General features: G+C 41.2%; 1 protein-coding gene across 6 annotated transcripts in view; it reads left to right on the plus strand.

Annotated features, from left to right (window-relative positions):
* Positions 1 to 19,136, plus strand: part of LOC146679117 (C-myc promoter-binding protein-like) — a 90,347-nt gene that overhangs the window by 53,323 nt on the left and 17,888 nt on the right. For 2 of the 6 annotated variants that reach the window (XM_085408101.1, XM_085408100.1), the window contains 8 exons: positions 253 to 398; positions 645 to 683; positions 6,374 to 6,507; positions 8,207 to 8,339; positions 8,782 to 8,988; positions 9,857 to 9,985; positions 14,211 to 14,352; positions 17,961 to 18,089. In XM_085408101.1, the coding sequence (XP_085264227.1) occupies positions 253 to 398; positions 645 to 683; positions 6,374 to 6,507; positions 8,207 to 8,339; positions 8,782 to 8,988; positions 9,857 to 9,985; positions 14,211 to 14,352; positions 17,961 to 18,089 (1,059 nt within the window). Of the gene's footprint in view, positions 1 to 252; positions 399 to 644; positions 684 to 6,373; positions 6,508 to 8,206; positions 8,340 to 8,781; positions 8,989 to 9,856; positions 9,986 to 14,210; positions 14,353 to 17,960; positions 18,090 to 18,391; positions 18,485 to 19,136 lie in introns of all 6 variants that reach the window. The other 4 variants (XM_085408105.1, XM_085408103.1, XM_085408102.1 and 1 more) reach the window with 4 other exon arrangements.

Below are 19,136 nucleotides of genomic sequence, written 5' to 3' on the forward strand. Positions count from 1 at the left end.
ATGGATGCAGTATACATACAGCTTGTTCTAGAATAATGGGTTCTTTAACCACACACTCACACACCTTTTGAAGAAGTCTTTAAATTATTCTTGTGACTGCTCACCATTTTTCAGAAGTTAGAGTGAGATCTTCTATAAAGGTAAACCCACTGTAATCTCAAATCATCTTTCAGTTATTACACTGACATGTTAGATCTCGGCAAAGTAAGGTTACTACCATGTTTAATAACTCATCTATGTTTCTCCCCTCAGGGTTCTTGAAGAGCCGCGACCGCTCACACCAGAAGTTCTACTCCCTAATGACGAAGACCCAGATGTTCATCCGCTTTATCGAAGAGTGCTCCTTTGTCAGCGACAAAGACGCCAGCCTGGCCTTCTTTGACGACTGTGTGGATAAAGTGAGCTTTTTTATTTTATACAAGAGAATGCTATATCACATGCATACATATTCATTTTGATGCAGTAGAGGGGGAAAAAAAAGCCCTTTTCTTTTCTGGCATTTCTTTTCTCAGTGGACCCCCACTGTGTTCCACTTACAGTAGTGTTAGCAGATTTCCCTCTTCTCTGTGTCACTTCACTTGTCTTCAACCAAACCTTCTTGAGTTTCCCTTTCTCTCTTCCTTTCTGCCTCCACTTGTGAACAGCTTTACAATTCAGAGCGGGGTGCAGATAAAGGAGGCAAGGTAAGTCTATTTTTATTCTCACCTATCCTGAAACATTTTGTTTACAGATAGAGGAATTGTGCATGGTGTATGGTAAGCTTGGGTGGTCTTTACTTTTTCATACTCTTATTACTTCCTGATATTTCAACAGGGTTCATGGTGTGTGATGATGGTGTGTAAAAAAACAAAAAAAAAAACAAAAAAAAAAACACCCCACAAAAAAACAACCAGCAAATGAAAAGAACCCCTAAAAGCTTAGATAGAAGTCATTGTAGCAATGGATTTGAGGAATTAGCAGACAGACAATTAACCTTTGCTGCCTTCACTGTCATCAGAAATAGGATTAAAAAAAAAACTGCAGTAGATAACATTTGGCTCTGTAGCTATTCTAAATGGTATTACAGCTTATTGTGCAACATCATGTTCACTTTCCTGTCTTTCCAAAGAAAGAAGGCTGTTGGTGCTAGTACTGCCAACATTAGCCGCACTCTGGATAGTTTTTACTTTTTGACTAGTTGATGGTACAAGTTTTAATTTAAACTGATCAGGAAATTCTAGGGGCATGTCCAAATTGGACGTTTTAGCTTCTTTAGTGAAAAATTTCACAATGTATTGTTAAAGTAGAATATGTTTACTGTTTGGAATTGTATTTTAACAGCTCTCTGCGCTCACTTGAATGATACATCAGTAGCTACTGCTGCACTACAATGCATGCTCTCAATACAACAACTCCATACCAGTCTAATTGAGATCCACCAATGTAATGATGGTGCTTAAAATCGTAGCAGCCAGATCTCTAAATACCTCTACATACCCTGTGACTGAAATATGGCCCAAACCTACTACATGATACTCATAATGTAACCAAATTATTTTGAGTCATAATTGGAAACAGCTTTGTCTCAATGCTCTTAGAAAACCCTCCAGCCATACAGATATGATTTAAGCTTTCATGTTATCCTGCCCACGTATTCTTGTGTCATTTAAATTAGTTCCTTATGATCCAAGCTGTAGAGCCTTTTTACACATTCTCTATTTTTAATGAAAATTCTCCCACATCCACATTAAATTTGCTGCCACAGCAATTTGTCCCGAGATAGTGAATGCACCGTATCATGGAAAATCCATGTGTGCAGTTTTCTGCGAAGATTTCTTCCTTCAATTTTTCATGAGTCTAGTGAGTAAGGGTTTTTAGCGCTTCAGTGATTTCTGAAGCGCTAACAGAGCTTGAAGTTAGTTCTTTGCTCTTCCACTAGGCTCACATTTTTTCGTGTGACAGTGTAAAGACTCGGAGTTGCTCTCAGTCCATCTCCTTTTTTCCATTGGGAGCACTTTGAGTAGGTTGACCTCATGTGCTCATGGGGTGTGTCCCCGTATCAGACCATATTTGTGGTTCAGTTTTGTGTGTTTGCTGTTTTAAAGACTACCAAACCGCTTTGCTTCCTAAGTCGCATCTTTGGGTCACTGGTTTTTGCAGGTGACATTTATAACTGACTTTGAAATAGTCTTTGCTGTCCTTGCATTGTGTGTGTGTGTGCTCTGGCTGTAATTGAGACAAAATGGAAGTGAATACAGAGGCCAGGATCCACATCCTCCCCTCCCTGTTTTCCCAGACCTGCACTGGAGCCTGTGTTTCCTGATGCAGCCTGTGCGTCACTTCTACGGGCGATTAAATCCCTTAAACTGTCTCTGCACTGTGGCAATGTGGATGACGTTATCTACTCTCTAGGAGACAAAACGCAGTGCATCTCTCAGCCCACACACAGGAGTCCCATACATGAAGATAAGGTTAAAGTCTACACATCCCTGAGGGCAAGATGTTTGCTGTAGCAGCAAAACTAATTAAATCCAAAAGACAAAAACACTAGTAGTAATTATGCAAGAAAGATAATATCAAACAAAGAGTCATGGGATTCTATGCAGTATTACATGCAGTATTAAGACCTCGGTAACAGTAACTCTTTAAAAGGTATACACATTATTAAAGAAGCACTGCTCATGTAGAGATTGATAAATCAGTTTTTTCTAAATTTCTCATCTATTCATCACATTGAAACATTTGTCCATATGCCCTAATTAGACAGCTCTCCGTGAATTTGAAACTGTTCAGGGTTTTGGTAAAAACTAATGTTACTTTTTGAATGTGGAGTGTGTCTGCAAATACGTGCTCCCAGTAGTTTTTATAATGCCCCGATTTCCTGCCACCTGAATGTTTTGTTTTATAGCTGGAAACAGTTCACAGCAGAATTTCAAAATATCCAAAATATGGACGGAAAGAACCTCTTGGTGCCACATCGAAGTCACAGAGTGTTTATTTAAAGGAAGTTGTTTGACATTTTGGGAAAATACACTTCTTGGCTTTTCACAGAGTTAGTATAATTTGGATGTGAATTGGATAAGTACAAGTTCTGCTTTCTGGGTGGTGATATGTTTGGATAGCTGCTTGGCAGGGAACACTGATGCTCTGACTTGTATTGCTAATCATGGTTAGCCACATGGCTAATGCTAGCAGCATTGCTATTGTACAAAGCAATATAAAATCCTAAAAACCCTCTCCACTGGGTTTGTCGCTATACTCTTACCAAACTCTCTCATCTACATCTTACCTAAGGGGGTTTGTAGAAACCCTTGAAAAACTGACAGCTCCTGCTTTTACTCCTGTGTTTTAAAATGTGCCCATAGAAGCAGCACAGAAAATCATGTTGGCCTCTGATGTTCTTTAATGGACAAAAGAAGAATAATGAAAGCCGTCTTTAGACAGCACTAAGGAAGAGACACTCCCACACTCCACTGCTTTGACTGAGGTTGTTATCAAACTTTAATTACCATCTGAATAACTAGACTAAATTATGAACTTTAAGCAAGTGCTTCACCTCCCTTCTTTCCAGCTTGAAGAAAATCATTGCCTGTAGCGCCAAAGCCTGTCATTAAGCACTTCTCAATTTACGATGCTTCCCTCTGTGACACTGGGTGTTTTAAATCCACCATAAAGCTCAGACCCTCTGATTTAAGATTCACTTTGTCTTATCTGTCTGCCCTACCAGTATGGCTGTAGTAAAATCTTTGCACTAACTCCAAATGTCACTGATGAAAATGATAAATGAGGACCATTATGCTGTTGTTTCATTTGCCCACATAGATTTGTTTCTGGCCTCATTAATAAAAATCAGAACACCTTTTTTTCCCCATCAGTGGGCACCTATAATCTTTTATCATTCGATAAAGAGATACGGTTGTAGATATGGTCTTGGAAACTCAGCCTTACAATAACATAACACCAAATACTGAGTGTAGTCTCCTTGCTATGTATCTGAGCCAAACAGACTGACAGTGGGACAAACCGTTATGAGAGATTCTATAGAGCCAGTTTATACCTTAAGCTGACTTTGGCATGATATGCTCATCTTTCAATGTGTAAATCAAACTGATCATGGTCCTTGTATATTAATAAATCAGGTGGTCTTCCAAGGCTGAAGTATGCTATGAAAAAATTGTTCAAAGAAAAAGAAGGTAGTATATATGTAGATAGTGAATGCATTAACACAATCCCAAAATAATCAGATTTCATAGAAATGTTTTTTTGTATTCACTTTGAAATGGGGAATAACTTCAGCCAAATCAACTTGCCGCTTGCAACGATGCAGCTGCCTCAAGGCGAACATTAAGAATCGACAAATGACCTGTTTTTTCTGCCTCATCTTTTCTTACTTTAAACCATTTATGTCAGATAAATCCAGACACAGACCACAACAGATGTTGACTCTAAGTTCAGTTAACCCTGTAAGAGTTGTAAATTGAGTTGCAGTGTTACTGAATAGAAAGCTACTGAACTAACTGTTGTTCTAGGTGATGGCTTGCACAGAAAAGTTGTTCCAGTGTCCGTTGATATATATAAAGGAGGAGAGGGTGTTGACTGAGTTTATGTCCTTGTTGCGTGGGATGAGTGATCTTTACTCTGTATTTATTGAGCTTCTGCGCCCACAGCCCTCTGGGTTGTCTGTGCATCCATCTGTCCATTCTATTTTGCAAACACAATATTCAGTCCATATTATAAAGCTGCTACACAATATGGAATTGATATGGACTGAGTAACGTGTTAGGAATGAAAGGATGCCACATTGTTCGATAGAAATAGAAATGAACAAACTGCAGAGGGCTGAATTTAAGGATACCCCAAAAGTGAAAAATGATTCAGCAGGTTAGTCAATTTTGCTGATACTCAAAAGTATTGGGTATTGGGTCTGACAATGGGTCCAAGGATTTTACCCCAGTACTTAATGGCAGTCAGGTGCCATTGCATAGCCTGTAGAGGTCTGTGATTCCCTCCATGGATATGCCTCCCCAGAGCGTCACTGACCCATCACCTGAACTATGTTACAGACAACATATGTTCTCCACGGCTTCACTAGACCTTTTCACACCTGTCACATGTGCTCAGGCTCTCATCTTTGAAAAGCACAGGGCGCCAGTGGTAGACTTGGCAATTCTGGTATTCTATGACAAATGCCAGTTAGGTCAATGCTGGGCAGTGAGAACACTGGGTCCTTAGGCCACCCTTATGAACGTCATATCTGTTTCTGATTGTTTTCTCAGAAACATTCACATCACGTGCCTGCTGGAGGTCCCTTTTGTAGGACTCTGGGAGTGCTTATCCCGTTCCCTCATGCACTAAGGAGCAGATACTAGTCGTGCTGATGGGTTAAGGACCTCCTACGGCCCTGTCCAGCTCTCCTTGATTAACTGTCCCAGCACTGGAGTCTTGAGACTGTGCTGGGATAGGCAGCAAACCTTGGCAGGTATCGATGTGCCATGCTGGAGGAGTTAAACTGCCTGTGCAATCTCTGTAGGGTCCAGGTATCAGCTCATGATAGCTGTAGTGACACTGACCTCAGCCAAATGGAAAACAGTAAAAACACATGGAAAAGATGAGGAGGGAAAAAATGTCAGTGTTTAACTAGCTTCCAAGTTTTCAAACTTTCAAAGCATTGTTTACTTCAAAATCAGCTTTTTTGGCCAAGCAAGGAATTTGAGACTCTCAGTGGATTTGCTCACTAATACAACAGACATACAATTGAACAAGAACACCAATACTTAACAAAGTCACATTAAATCAGTTTTATTTTTGTATCCTTGTTATATTAAGACACACAAGGCTTCAAAATCTGTACTTTACATTACAACCTCTATCCCTTAGACTCTCAACTCAGTTGAAGAGCAGCTCCTTAATGGGCTAAAATGACATTGAATGTCATGAAATGAGGCATTTAAACCACTAACAGTAATTATAGTTATTTTTGAGTCCCTTCTGGTATGTTGTAATGATTATAACAACAATTCTGATGATACTTTCCACTCAGATGTCATATTGTGTTCTGCCATTAAACAGTTTGCTAATGAAACGTAAGTATAAAAATAATCCTTTAAAAAAGCAAGGAAAGGGAAGCAGTAAAATCTAGGTCACTCTTTGTCATCATTCCTCAGCTCTGACACTCATTCTGTAACAATCCTGCCAACAGAATCAGCTGTTTTGGAATAATACTGGGCAAAGATATGTTTGCTAAGACTTATTATAGGCCATAACATCAAGATCTATATGGAATTTCCGATCTGTCAGACGGGGTGCTTCATACTGCCTTCAGGTGTCATAGATGACAGGTCACAGTCTCACGACCTGCACACATTCCTTCATGTTTGTGTTTTCTTTTCTGCAGGTGGACAGCGACAGGCCGGAGGAGACCCGGCTTATAGAGATTGATGAATCCCAGCGTAGTGAGCACACAGTCTTCATCACGCCTCCAGAGCTGCCTCCTCTGCCCGAGGGAGAGGAGCATCCACTATGCTACAGGTACAAACTGTACTTATGGAAGTACAGTTACATTTCCAATGGAGGAATGGGGGTGCATAGATAGATAGATAGAATAGATGCAAATTAACTGGAAGAGACTTAAGGATTAAACGTGACGCTACCAGGAAGCCATTATCCTCTAGTACCACTGTACTCCAGAACTGCAATCTACCTGGAGTGTCCAGAATTACGAGATGTTCATTGCTCAAGGACATGACTGATGTAAGGAGGGCTGAAACACGATCACCACTGAACAAGACACACAAGTTAGAAATGTTAAGATTGGGCAAAGAAATATCTGAAGACACATTTTTCAAAGGCTGTATGGACAGATGAAACAAGAGTGACTCTTGATGGACCAGATAGATGGGATCATAACTCGATCACGAATGGTTAAAGGGTACTAAGAGTCAAAGTGGAGGAGGTGCACTGGTTTGGGCTGCTATTATCAAGGATGAGCTAGTTGCACCATTGAAGATGAACTTAAAATAAACTCCCAAACCTATTGCCAGGTCCTAAAGGATACTTTCTTCAAGCAGTGGTACAGAAAAAAGTTAGCAGCATTTAATAAGACTGTTGAGTACATATGATGGTGCATTGAACTGCATGAAAACAAGTACTCCAGCGCTTGGCTACCCAGTAAAGGTCTCAAAGATGATAATAATGACACAGCCCTCTTCCTTGTTAGCCCTTCTGAAGCTTAAGATTTACAAACAGGGAAGACAGTATACCTCTTTAAGCATTTGGCAGGTTGTGGCTGCTGCTGCACAAAAAAATTGACAGATTATGGATGAAAGGCTGATGGCAGTCATCTTTCATCCATAGGCTGACTGCCTATGTTATCTTTGCTAATTAAATGTGTTATCTTTCCTGTACAAAATGAAAATAAACAAGTACGACGGGAAAATTTGGGTTTTAAACAAAAGAGTGTGTAACATTTCCTTTGTTAAACATTCAGGTTTTTAGGTTTATTAACAATTTGGCTTGACTGAGAGGACTGGATTTGTTCCATAGTAAAATGAATCTTTCACTTGCCTAATAATTGTGCACATGGTGTATATAGTATTTTGTTCTAGTTTCATTCTGTGATGTCTGCATGTTTTTGTTTGCATGACATTTTTGAATAACAAAGTCGAATGTTGTGCACAAATGACGAGTAATATTTGTTTTAAATTTGGAAAGACATACAAATATGCTGCTGAGTACAATCCTCCTACTAGATGTCCTTCCTTGAGATGAACTGGAAATTCTCACAGCTAACAGCAGGGAAAAATCTGAACAATAGATTAAGTTTCAATTTGGTTAGTTCTTTCTTTTCAATAGCTGACTGAGGACCAGCAGGAGTTGAGCTGTCAAAGTGAGGACCAAGACTGAACTCTGCTGCTGGACCGTGTGGAGCTGAATATTTGTATTCTGCAGTCATGCCTCATTCTGAATAATTTATTATTTTTTTTCAGAAGCACTTAAGTTATGTCCCAATCATAATCCATAATGACCAGCAGTTTTCCACATTTTTTTATTAGCTCTCTTTGTAGACAATTACAAAAAAGGTTTTGTATTGATGTCACTCTAACCTTGGAAGCAACCATTCCCCACAGGGTGTTTAGGCTCCAGCCTGATGGATGCCAACCCACTTTGTATGCATGTAAATAACTGTGTGCCCTCTTTCACTAATGTGTGAATGTGTGTTTTTCATTAGGTATGATGGTTTCCCAGTGTTGAGTTTAGATCTGTTTGACCCCGTGGAGGGTCTGCAGACGCCCTCCTCCCGCCTCGCTGCCAGGCACAGCTGTCCCACCAGCCCTGCCCCCATGTTTAGACGCACCAAGCAGGTCAGCACAACAGAAACATGTTTTTTGTAACACTGCAATTTATGGGTTCATTTGGATTTTCATACTGATTTATTTATGCTTATAAATAAGGCAAAAATACATGCTGCTTTACCTACACGTCCAAACATGCTCCAAGAATCTCCAAAATTTTACAAGGCTGATAGCAAGTAAGACCATCAAAAAACATTTCCTTTTGTAGAGTCAGTATTTAAAGTTGATACTTGATAATTAAGCACACAGTACTGAACATCTTCAAGCAATCCACAGATTTAAAAAAGATGCAAGTAGAAGTTTTTGTCTTGTTGACATGGTTTCCTTGCAGCTTTTTCTGACATGAGACAGTAGCGTAGGTAATTTTCATTTGCCATTATCTCCTGTGTGAATTCGACATGTCCCCGAGACCGAATTATGCATAATTTCTGCTTCTATTTTTCATCCACAGGAGATCAAATCAGCCCAGAAGATTGCTAAAAAGTACTCATCCATTCCTCAGCTGTGGTCCAAGTGCCTGCTGCGTCACTGCTACGGCCTGTGGTTCATCTGCCTGCCAGCATACGTGAAGGTGTGCCACTCCAAGGTGCGAGCGCTTCGCACAGCCTACGACGTCCTCAGGAAGATGCAGGCGAAGAAGCTACAGCCCCCTGATGAGGTACATCAGCTGTTGCCCCAAATTACCTGCTAACTGTTGATCATAGACTGTGTATGAAACTTTGACAAAGCCTCCAGATCTAAATAGTGAAGCCAGTACAGAAGTGCCGTAAACATGGGATAGCTCAGTAGGTAGAGCGGTTGCCCCATGATCGGAAGGTCAGGGGTTCGAATCCCCTGAACGGCTACCCTGAGGTACCCTTGAGCAAGGTACCATCCCTACACGCTACTCCCCGGGCGCTGCACTGGTGGCTGCCCACTGCTTCACTGAGTGAATGGGTCAAATGCAGAGAAGAATTTCCCCACGGGGATCAATAAAAGTGTACATCATCATTATTATTATTATTATTATTAACATGTATTTTCTCTAACTGTCGGGAAGGAAAGAAAAGTCTACACTTTTCTGATGAGTTTATAGACTCATTTGCTAGTTTTAGATCATGTGGAATACAGCATGAAGTTAATTTTTCATGTGATGGTACTCATGGCCTCTGTCAGTGCGCCCCAGGGTGGCTGTGGCTACAATGTAGCTTGTCATCACCAGTGTGTGAATGTGTATGTGAATGGGTGGATGACTGGTTGTGTAAAGCGCTTTGGGGTCCTTACGGACTAGAAAAGCGCTATACACATACAGGCCATTTACCATTTATTTACCATTAGTATAAAAAAAAAGATATCCTTGATTGCTCGATTGTGTGATTACAAAGTTGCCAGCCTCAGTTACACAGTCGTCCACTCCTCACTCATCACATCCAGTTTAAAAACAGTGGCAGATTTTGTTTACAGTCTTTTGATTCAAGATGTCCAAACACACTTGCACAGTCTGTTTTTCAGTCTGTAGTATTTCTGCCCAAACAATCCACATGCAGGTCTGCTACCGGGTTCTGATGCAGCTGTGTGGACAGTATGGGCAGCCTGTCCTGGCAGTGAGGGTCCTCTTTGAGATGAAGAAGGCTGGAGTCCACCCCAATGCCATAACGTATGGTTACTATAACAAGGTACAGTGGTACTGCTGATGATAATGAAGGCAGAACTTGTGTGAAATTAATCTATCAACAAATTTACACTTTGTTGTTTTAAAAATGGATAGGCTATGACTCTCACTGATATCAACTGCTCTGCGTTGTCTAACGGATCCACGTGAATGCTGGGACATGCAAACACTGTTGCTGTCCTCCCTGCTCCCCTGAGCTTGCCATCTGTTTTGTTCGCACATTATAAATAATCTGCTGATTTTACTGCAACTTTAACTAGTGCATGGACACACCAATGACAGCCAACTGGCAATTTATAGAGCGACTGTCAAATAAGAAACTTGTTTTTTGTCAGCAGTGATGGATAAATGTGCAGACTGAGGCAGAGTAATAAAAGTCTGGAGAATTGGTTACTGTAGAAATCAATCAGGTTACCGGCCACATTATGAAAAAAGTATTTGTTTTAGTAAATGTCATATTTAATATGACTGAAGGAATAAATAAAAGCAAAGATTAAGATGCAGAGAGGAAATGACCTCTGAGTGACCTCTGAAGCCCCAGATTGAATGCAGTTTCTCAAATTTGATCTTCTGGATAAACATAGCTTAGGAATTTGGATGATAATAAGGCATACTGATTGCAACCTTGTTGATTGTTTATTCATGATTCACAAGCAGTCGCATAAATAATTGCATTCAGATAATCACACTGCTGTGCTCATTGCACAGTCAGTAAAAATCATCTGTCTCTTGGTGGCACTCACAAAGCAGAGGCACTTCATTGTAGCAATGGCTACAATGGCAAACAGACACTCAGATTCAGATAAAAGAAAACATCGCTGACATTTGCGGCTTACCCCCAAGGTTGTGTGACACGGTGTGCGATCACCCGCAGGTGTCAGGATGAACCACATCCCTGTTATCACTGTAACCTGCCCCTGGTCTGCTGAACCAGGGAGCATAAAAGTAAATTGGCTGATGTGGGAGCAGACTGTCAAGAGGCAAGGCTGCAGTAAAGGTTACTAAGGGTAGTGTTTTGACACCTGAGAGGATCATATTTTCCCTTAGAAATAGATGGCCTGGAGGCAGGAGGTGGCAGAGTTGTACTCTGGCACAAGCTTTGTGTTCACAGTTACAGGTGGGTTTTCTTCCTCTTTTATGCTTCTGTAGGTGTTTGAAGTCCAAGTATGGGAATGAGAAATCTGCATAAGCATGCTTAAATATTAACTCTGCCCTTCATTCCCTATTAAATTCATATAGTTCCATATAAAAAAGTAAAAAAACAGCAGAACCTGAGGTGATCCATAGCTATAGAAAACTAAACTGAAAATAAAAAAATAAATACATTTAATTTAAATAAATGAAATACTTGAAGTTGCCCAGGGCAGGGGAGCATGCAATGATCTGTACCTACAGTGGGGCAAAAAAGTATTTAGTCAGCCACCGATTGTGCAAGTTCCCCCACTTAAAATGATGACAGAGGTCAGTAATTTGCACCAGAGGTACACTTCAACTGTGAGAGACAGAATGTGAAAAAAAAATCCATGAATCCACATGGTAGGATTTGTAAAGAATTTATTCGTAAATCTGGGTGGAAAATAAGTATTTGGTCAATAACAAAAATACAACTCAATACTTTGTAACATAACCTTTGTTGGCAATAACAGAGGTCAAACGTTTACTATAGGTCTTTACCAGGTTTGCACACACAGTAGCTGGTATTTTGGCCCATTCCTCCATGCAGATCTTCTCGAGAGCAGTGATGTTTTGGGGCTGTCGCCGAGCAACACGGACTTTCAACTCCCGCCACAGATTTTCTATGGGGTTGAGGTCTGGAGACTGGCTAGGCCACTCCAGGACTTTCAAATGCTTCTTACGGAGCCACTCCTTTGTTGCCCGGGCGGTGTGTTTTGGATCATTGTCATGTTGGAAGACCCAGCCTCGTTTCATCTTCAAAGTTCTCACTGATGGAAGGAGGTTTTGGCTCAAAATCTCACGATACATGGCCCCATTCATTCTGTCCTTAACACGGATCAGTTGTCCTGTCCCCTTGGCAGAAAAACAGCCCCATAGCATGATGTTTCCACCCCCATGCTTCACAGTAGGTATGGTGTTCTTGGGATGCAACTCAGTATTCTTCTTCCTCCAAACACGACGAGTTGAGTTTATACCAAAAAGTTCTACTTTGGTTTCATCTGACCACATGACATTCTCCCAATCCTCTGCTGTATCATCCATGTGCTCTCTGGCAAACTTCAGACGGGCCTGGACATGCACTGGCTTCAGCAGCGGAACACGTCTGGCACTGCGGGATTTGATTCCCTGCCGTTGTAGTGTGTTACTGATGGGGACCTTTGTTACTTTGGTCCCAGCTCTCTGCAGGTCATTCACCAGGTCCCCCCGTGTGGTTCTGGGATCTTTGCTCACCGTTCTCATAATCATTTTGACCCCACGGGATGAGATCTTGCGTGGAGCCCCAGATCGAGGGAGATTATCAGTGGTCTTGTACATCTTCCATTTTCTGATGATTGCTCCCACAGTTGATTTTTTCACACCAAGCTGCTTGCCTATTGTAGATTCACTCTTCCCAGTCTGGTGCAGGTCTACAATACTTTTCCTGGTGTCCTTCGAAAGCTCTTTGGTCTTGGCCATGGCGGAGTTTGGAGTCTGACTGTTTGAGGCTGTGGACAGGTGTCTTTTATACAGATGATGAGTTCAAACAGGTGCCATTCATACGGGTAACGAGTGGGGGACAGAAAAGCTTCTTACAGAAGACGTTACAGGTCTGTGAGAGCCAGAGATTTTCCTTGTTTGAGGTGACCAAATACTTATTTTCCACCCTGATTTACGAATAAATTCTTTACAAATCCTACCATGTGGATTCATGGATTTTTTTTCACATTCTGTCTCTCACAGTTGAAGTGTACCTCTGGTGCAAATTACTGACCTCTGTCATCATTTTAAGTGGGGGAACTTGCACAATCGGTGGCTGACTAAATACTTTTTTGCCCCACTGTATGTCACATGTCAAAGAATAAATAAAGGATTTTCATTCAGCATAAATGCGACATTGCATGATCAGTGAGAAGAGCTTTGACATCACAGCAGCAAACTGAACAGGTTTTAATGTTTGCAGATTTTTGGCCTCGGTGGGTTAGACAAACCATACCAACTGTTCTCTGTCATCAGTGCTCTTTCATATGGATCTGTCTTTGCACTACACGAGGCTGGACTGGGTTCATAGTCAGACTGTTATATCAGAGTAAGAAGTCAGTCAATCTCATTTAAAACTAAATCTCATTTATCTTTTAATTATGTAAAATGGGATATTGTTTTCAGCCAGTTCAACTGTCAGTATGAAACTAGAACCAGCAGGTGATGAACTTTACAAACAGCTGCAGTGTTTTAATTAATGAGTTCCAGAGATGTTAGCAGAGGGATTTTCTTTTAGCCCTTGGCAGAAATGGGGTATCATTTCCACTTGCTCTTCTGTTTCTTTTAAACTAAGCCCAACTAAACGGTCTGCTGCCTGTAGCTTCACATTTACTGGAGCAATATGAGGGTCATATTCTTCCAACTACCCTCACGAAGCACAATTCACAAAATGTCAAGCTTTTTTTTTCATGTTGCTCAGGATATCATCATCGATGCCATTCAGTTCAGCCTAAAAAGTAGTTCTTCCTTGAATACAAAATGTGGTTCTTCTCTAGCCCTCTTGTCACTGCTGACAGCTCAGTAGTGCGACCTTATTTAATGAAATCTTCTGAACCTGCATACAAAAAACGACGGTGTGATAAACCCAGTTCTGTTCGGCTGCGTATCACTTTTCTTTATTATTATTGTTATTTTTCCAGGGAGCCCCCCCCCCCCAATCAGCCTGTTGAACGTGACTTGGTCACCAACAGCTGCAATTCTGCTCTTCTGATCTTGAGTGTGACTGTAGATCTAATACCAGTGCAGTTAATGCCTTTGATGAAATATTCATTCAAGATGGGTTTATATGGAACAGAGATCGGTCCTATTTCAGTTCAGTCACTTCAAAATATTCAGTCGAAATAAATTGAATCAAGTCGGACGCTCGTCAGACTTGTCACGCTCATTTAGGAGAAGAATATGAAAATATTTTATTTTTGAATTAATTTGGCAGCAAACATTTTTCTTTTCATGATATGATAGGAATCTGTTTCCCCTCCTGATGTCATCCTATCCTCACATCCGTCCTCATTTTCTTTGTCCTGCTCCTTGCCCAGGCGGTACTGGAGAGCACATGGCCCTCCAGCACCAGAGGAGGATACTTCCTGTGGATGAAGCTAAGAAATGTCATACTGGGCGTGGCGCAGTTCAAACGGGCACTACGACGACACGCACCCCTCACCCAGAGCCCTCTGTCAGGTAACTGTGATCAGTAACAGTCTGCATTCCTGAGAAAAGAAATGTCCCTTTTTCTCTTATTAGTCTGTCATCTTTAATGAAGAGAGTCAGAGTCCTTGACCTGACACGTCCCCTGGTGATTTGCATTCAGTCTTGGAATACTGTTACTCCACAAGATCTGGATGTAACTAATCAAATTTGGCAATAAAGCAGTAAGTGTAGCATTGCAGGCAGAGCAGATGACACACTGAGCATGCAGCTTGCAGCACAAGAGCCACAGACTGTCTCGTTAGCATTTTTTCCTGCTTAAATCTACTTATGATTTCAATGACAAACATGAACACACAACCAAACTCCAGGAAAAATGCACTGCTGATGTTGCTTTCCAGGCTTGATGGTTAATTAGTAGCTCAGGTGCAGTACATTAAAGAGGACTGCAACTAAAACTAATGATGTGTAATACTCACATGCCGCTGCAATGAGCCGAGAAGAAAAGGAGCACTACTGATTTTTCTTCTCATAATAATAAAAACATCAGCAGTACATGCAAAACATCTGACCGTAAGTTCAGTTGGACCTTCTGTAAGCCCAAGCAAACTTCCCTCACATTTTTCTATCAGACTTGCCCATCCATGAATGTCAAGCTCTGAAAACAAATTCTACCTGTCCACCATTCCTAAAATTAAATTTGCACCTATATTACAGTTGAAAGGTGAAACTCTAAAACACAGCTATCTCAGCATGCGATTGAACTCCCCTGCATGCCAGTGAACACCTGCACACTCACTGCATGCTAATCCCCAGCCTGCTAATCCCTGCTTTTTTAAGATACTGCCTGTTAGCAACGGGTGCATTGTGTTCTTCTCCACAGTTCAGTGCTGATTCAGTCTGAAAGAGCCAAAGGTTCCTGTGTGTTCCCATTTAACAAGCACACACTCATCCTTGCACAAGAAGCACACAAGCCACAATTGCACTATATCTTATTTATAGTACACAACAAATTTCCATTACATGTGCACTGTCAAACAACTCTTTAGTCTACGCTAATAGCTAATTAGAATGAATCAATTTTATGTGCAACAGCTGAGCCTGTCTTCCTTATAATTAACACAAAATTACTAGATATTATCCTGCTAATAAATTTACAGTTTAGGAAATTTGGGCAAATTGTATAACCCAAGTGAATTGTTACAACCACTGTTTTATATAATTGGATTTTCTTCAAAGGGCCCGTGTCTGTAACTACTCGTGTGCAGTTGCCAACCTCAAAGAAATGTCATGCGTTCAAGCATGAAAATGGGAATAGGACATGTGAGTGAATTGGCAGTTATATGCAGTCTGTTTGTGAAAAAAATCTGTTGCCGTCTACATACAAAGAAATTAGGGCTGGGTATCGTCACTGATTTCTAGAATCGATTCAATTCCAATTCACAGGGTCCCCAAGCGATTCGATCCACGATTCGATTTAATTCGATTCGATTCGATTCAATTCTATTTGAATCTGGGAAATTTTGACAGTCAGAAATATTATAATTCAGATCAGTACATTTACATATTTTTGTATCTATAAAAAGGAAGCTGACACACGCAAGACTTTATCAAAGGTGTGAGCATCACAGCAGATGCCTTTGTGTCAAAGTAGCTGAAGATAAAACACAGAAAAACATGAAGGTTTTCCTGGCCTGGGATTTTATAAAAATATTCTGCAGTACATCAAAAAACGAAAGAAAACCATTAATCAACACATGAACATTACCTCTGAAGTTACAGCGGTTTTATTAGCGACACGGCTAAGCGTTTTGCATAATTTTAAAAAGTTTAAATTTGTTCAGTATTGAACGGCAGAAATTAGGTTTTCTTTTCGGAAGTATATAAAACGAAAAAAAAAACCTCGGCCGACAGAGCTGTAAACAACGGTAGACTTGTGCGTAACAAGCAAGCAAATAATGAAGAAAACAGATTTTTAGACGGGAAACTGTTCTTGATACAGAGAGAGAGTGCGAGAGAGCTGTGCATCGTGGTCGAAGCAAAACAGTAAAAGTAAGAACGACAAACATCAAACATGACGATGTTTATGTGAAGCGTAGTTTGGATCTTCTTTTGCTGCTGGTTCGGTCAATATTGTTTGGAGAGACATCAAACTAACAGCTTTAGAATCAGCGCATAAAGGGCGAAAACACAAACCGTGGACCCGCAGACAGAAACAAACCCACCCCTAAAAGAAATTCCAATGAAGTACTTACATTCAGAGTTCAACCAGAACCTCACAGATTTGAAAGAGAAATTCCTCTAGTTGCTGCAGGACAGCATTTTTATTGCAAAATGATCGAGTGATCAGCAACCTTGCTTTTATATATGAAGCTAACCAGACTGCAACATGTTGGTAATCTGTCAGTTTTTACAAACTCAACAGCAGTTATTTGCAAAACTTTGCCAGTCTGCCTGAGACTGATTGCAGATTGTTTGGAGACAGGTTGCCTCCCACCAGGCAACCTGTGCAATCACCTTGCACTCATAAAGGGTCACCCAGATGTTGAGGGTCTTGCATGCTCAACCTCTGGACACCCTGCGGGTAGCTGCTACTACTTGGAATGAATCAATGAAAGAAACTCAGTGAAGCTCACCAGGCAGCCATGGATTTTTTTCTAGTCATGAGGAGGTTTCTGTCCTGTTTTTACTCTAGTGTGACTGAGCCATAAGTTAGACAGAAAATCAATTAAAAAATCTGATATAAATATACATAAAAACATGCAGAGGCTCATTTTCATAAACCATGACTCCTGTGTTATCAGTGGCACGCTATGTTACCTGATGTGTTACATTTTATGTAATAAAAGGCAGATTGACAATGTTAGTGCAGTGCTGACTTCGTGCTGATCAAAGAAGCATTACGTATTCACGTCATCAGCTTTGTTTTTAATCTAGTCCCAAAATGCTTTTCAAAAAAAAATATTTTGCTTTGAACTAAGTCAGAGTTGCTGGAGTGAGAGAAATGAAGACTTTTTCATGGAAGAGAGAAAGAACATTTCCTGAAACGTCATGGTCTGGCTCCTATGGGTACCATTCAGTGAGGCTTCCAATTGAGGACCTGTGTGGTGTCTGTCTGACAAATTAGAGACTCTGACATCATCTCACTCAGTTGTGAATCGAGGTCTTCTTTATTCTTTGGTCAGTCAGTTTGTGCTGTTCTGTGGAGGCCGTGGTGCTCGTGCTGTATGAAATCTGTTTACTACATCAACAAAACTTAATGTCTTTTAACAAAAATCCTGTTTCAAAGAAAAAAGTCATTTGGACATTTGAGAATATAAATGAACCCACAGAGGCAGATTTTTCCACACACTCATCTAGCTGTGCCAATACAGGGGTGATGGTTGCTCAAAATGGGCATCTGTACGCCTGCAAAGATACTCCAGTGTGATTTTAAGTAATCATTAATTTTCATTTAAAATATTTATGAGTTAATTTTCATGAAATGAAAACACGTTTTTCTTTCCACCCACAAAATAATTAATTTTCTATGCAATCCAAACTGGTGTAATTGATGTAAAAAGAGGTAAAAATAGAGCAGCTGTGTCTTGTTGAGCTTAAACGCCACCAGCCTCCTTTAACGCTTTGTTGTTTTTGGGCAGATGGCAGCGACCTGGACGCTGTGAGTCACGGCAGCCTGGATAGCTCTGCCGACACTAACCTGGTCGAGCAGGGCCCCTACGCCGCCGACTCCATCAAAGTAGACCCCACTGATGATAGATCTAGCACAGGTACACTTCAGATGGTTGCTGCGTGACTCCATCTTTCAATAGCAGCCATCTTATTCAACATCTTTTTCTTTTCTTTTTGTCACCCTTTCATCCTCCCTCCTCATTTGATCCACTCACCAACTCACTTACTCCTCATTTCCCTCTTCGATTTACACCTCCCTTCCTCCGCTTCCTGTTTTTCCTCCTGTTAATCCTTTTGTGCATCCATGATCGCCGCCTGGTTTTTGCGGCTGTGGTTTCTGCTCTGCTCTGTCCCTAACCTGCCTTCACTCTGGCCCTGCCTGTGTTGCCCTCGCATGCAGTCGGCTGTAGGGGCGGCAGCTTGGGCACCAGGGCCCCGGTGGCGCACTCACACGGTGGGGGCTTTGAGCTCAGAGAAGCCACCCTCCACCCAGGTAAACCCTCTCTCTCTCAGTCAGCCTTGTCTGATTCTGGTTGCGTTTGTCTGTGTTATCTATCTTAGCTGCTCTGCAACATTTTTTATTTTGCTCATCATTGTCATTGTCACTGTTACGTGTTACTGTTTCTTGCTCTCCTCCCTGTGACTTCCTCTCCTCTTTCTTTCCTCCACTGTGTCATTGCTCCATCCAGCACATCAAAGTCCACTTCTATTTCCTTGCTCATTTTTCCCACGAGTTTTACTCTCACTCTCACTACTGAGTGATTTGTCTTTGTCAATTATGGCGAGTAATTATCCAGAGATGCATTCTTTTTGATTACGGAAATCATTTTAATCATGGAGATGGCACCTCAGCAGGAAGCGTCGCCTCGTGTGCATAAAGATTGAGAGTGAGACACAGCTCACAGCACAGCAGGTGGGAAGGACCTCCATGTGCAGCTAACTGGTTATTACTCTCCAGGATTTGGAGTTGTGTTACTCGCCGTCAGTTGCAAGTTGTTCTATGCTGTATCACAGCTGAGCTGTGCAGCCTCATGGTTTATTTAGAGGTGATTGCCACAAAGGCTCGTGTGGAGGATGAAAGAGGAGAACGAATCAATCAGCTCGTTGCCTGAGGACCCCGAAAACTTTTAGAGACAGATGGAAGC

This window comes from Rhamphochromis longiceps, linkage group LG1 (genome assembly GCF_057381845.1).
Source record: "Rhamphochromis longiceps isolate RC_006_pf linkage group LG1, R_longiceps_female_GT1.1, whole genome shotgun sequence".
In the NCBI taxonomy this organism is placed as follows: domain Eukaryota; kingdom Metazoa; phylum Chordata; class Actinopteri; order Cichliformes; family Cichlidae; genus Rhamphochromis; species Rhamphochromis longiceps.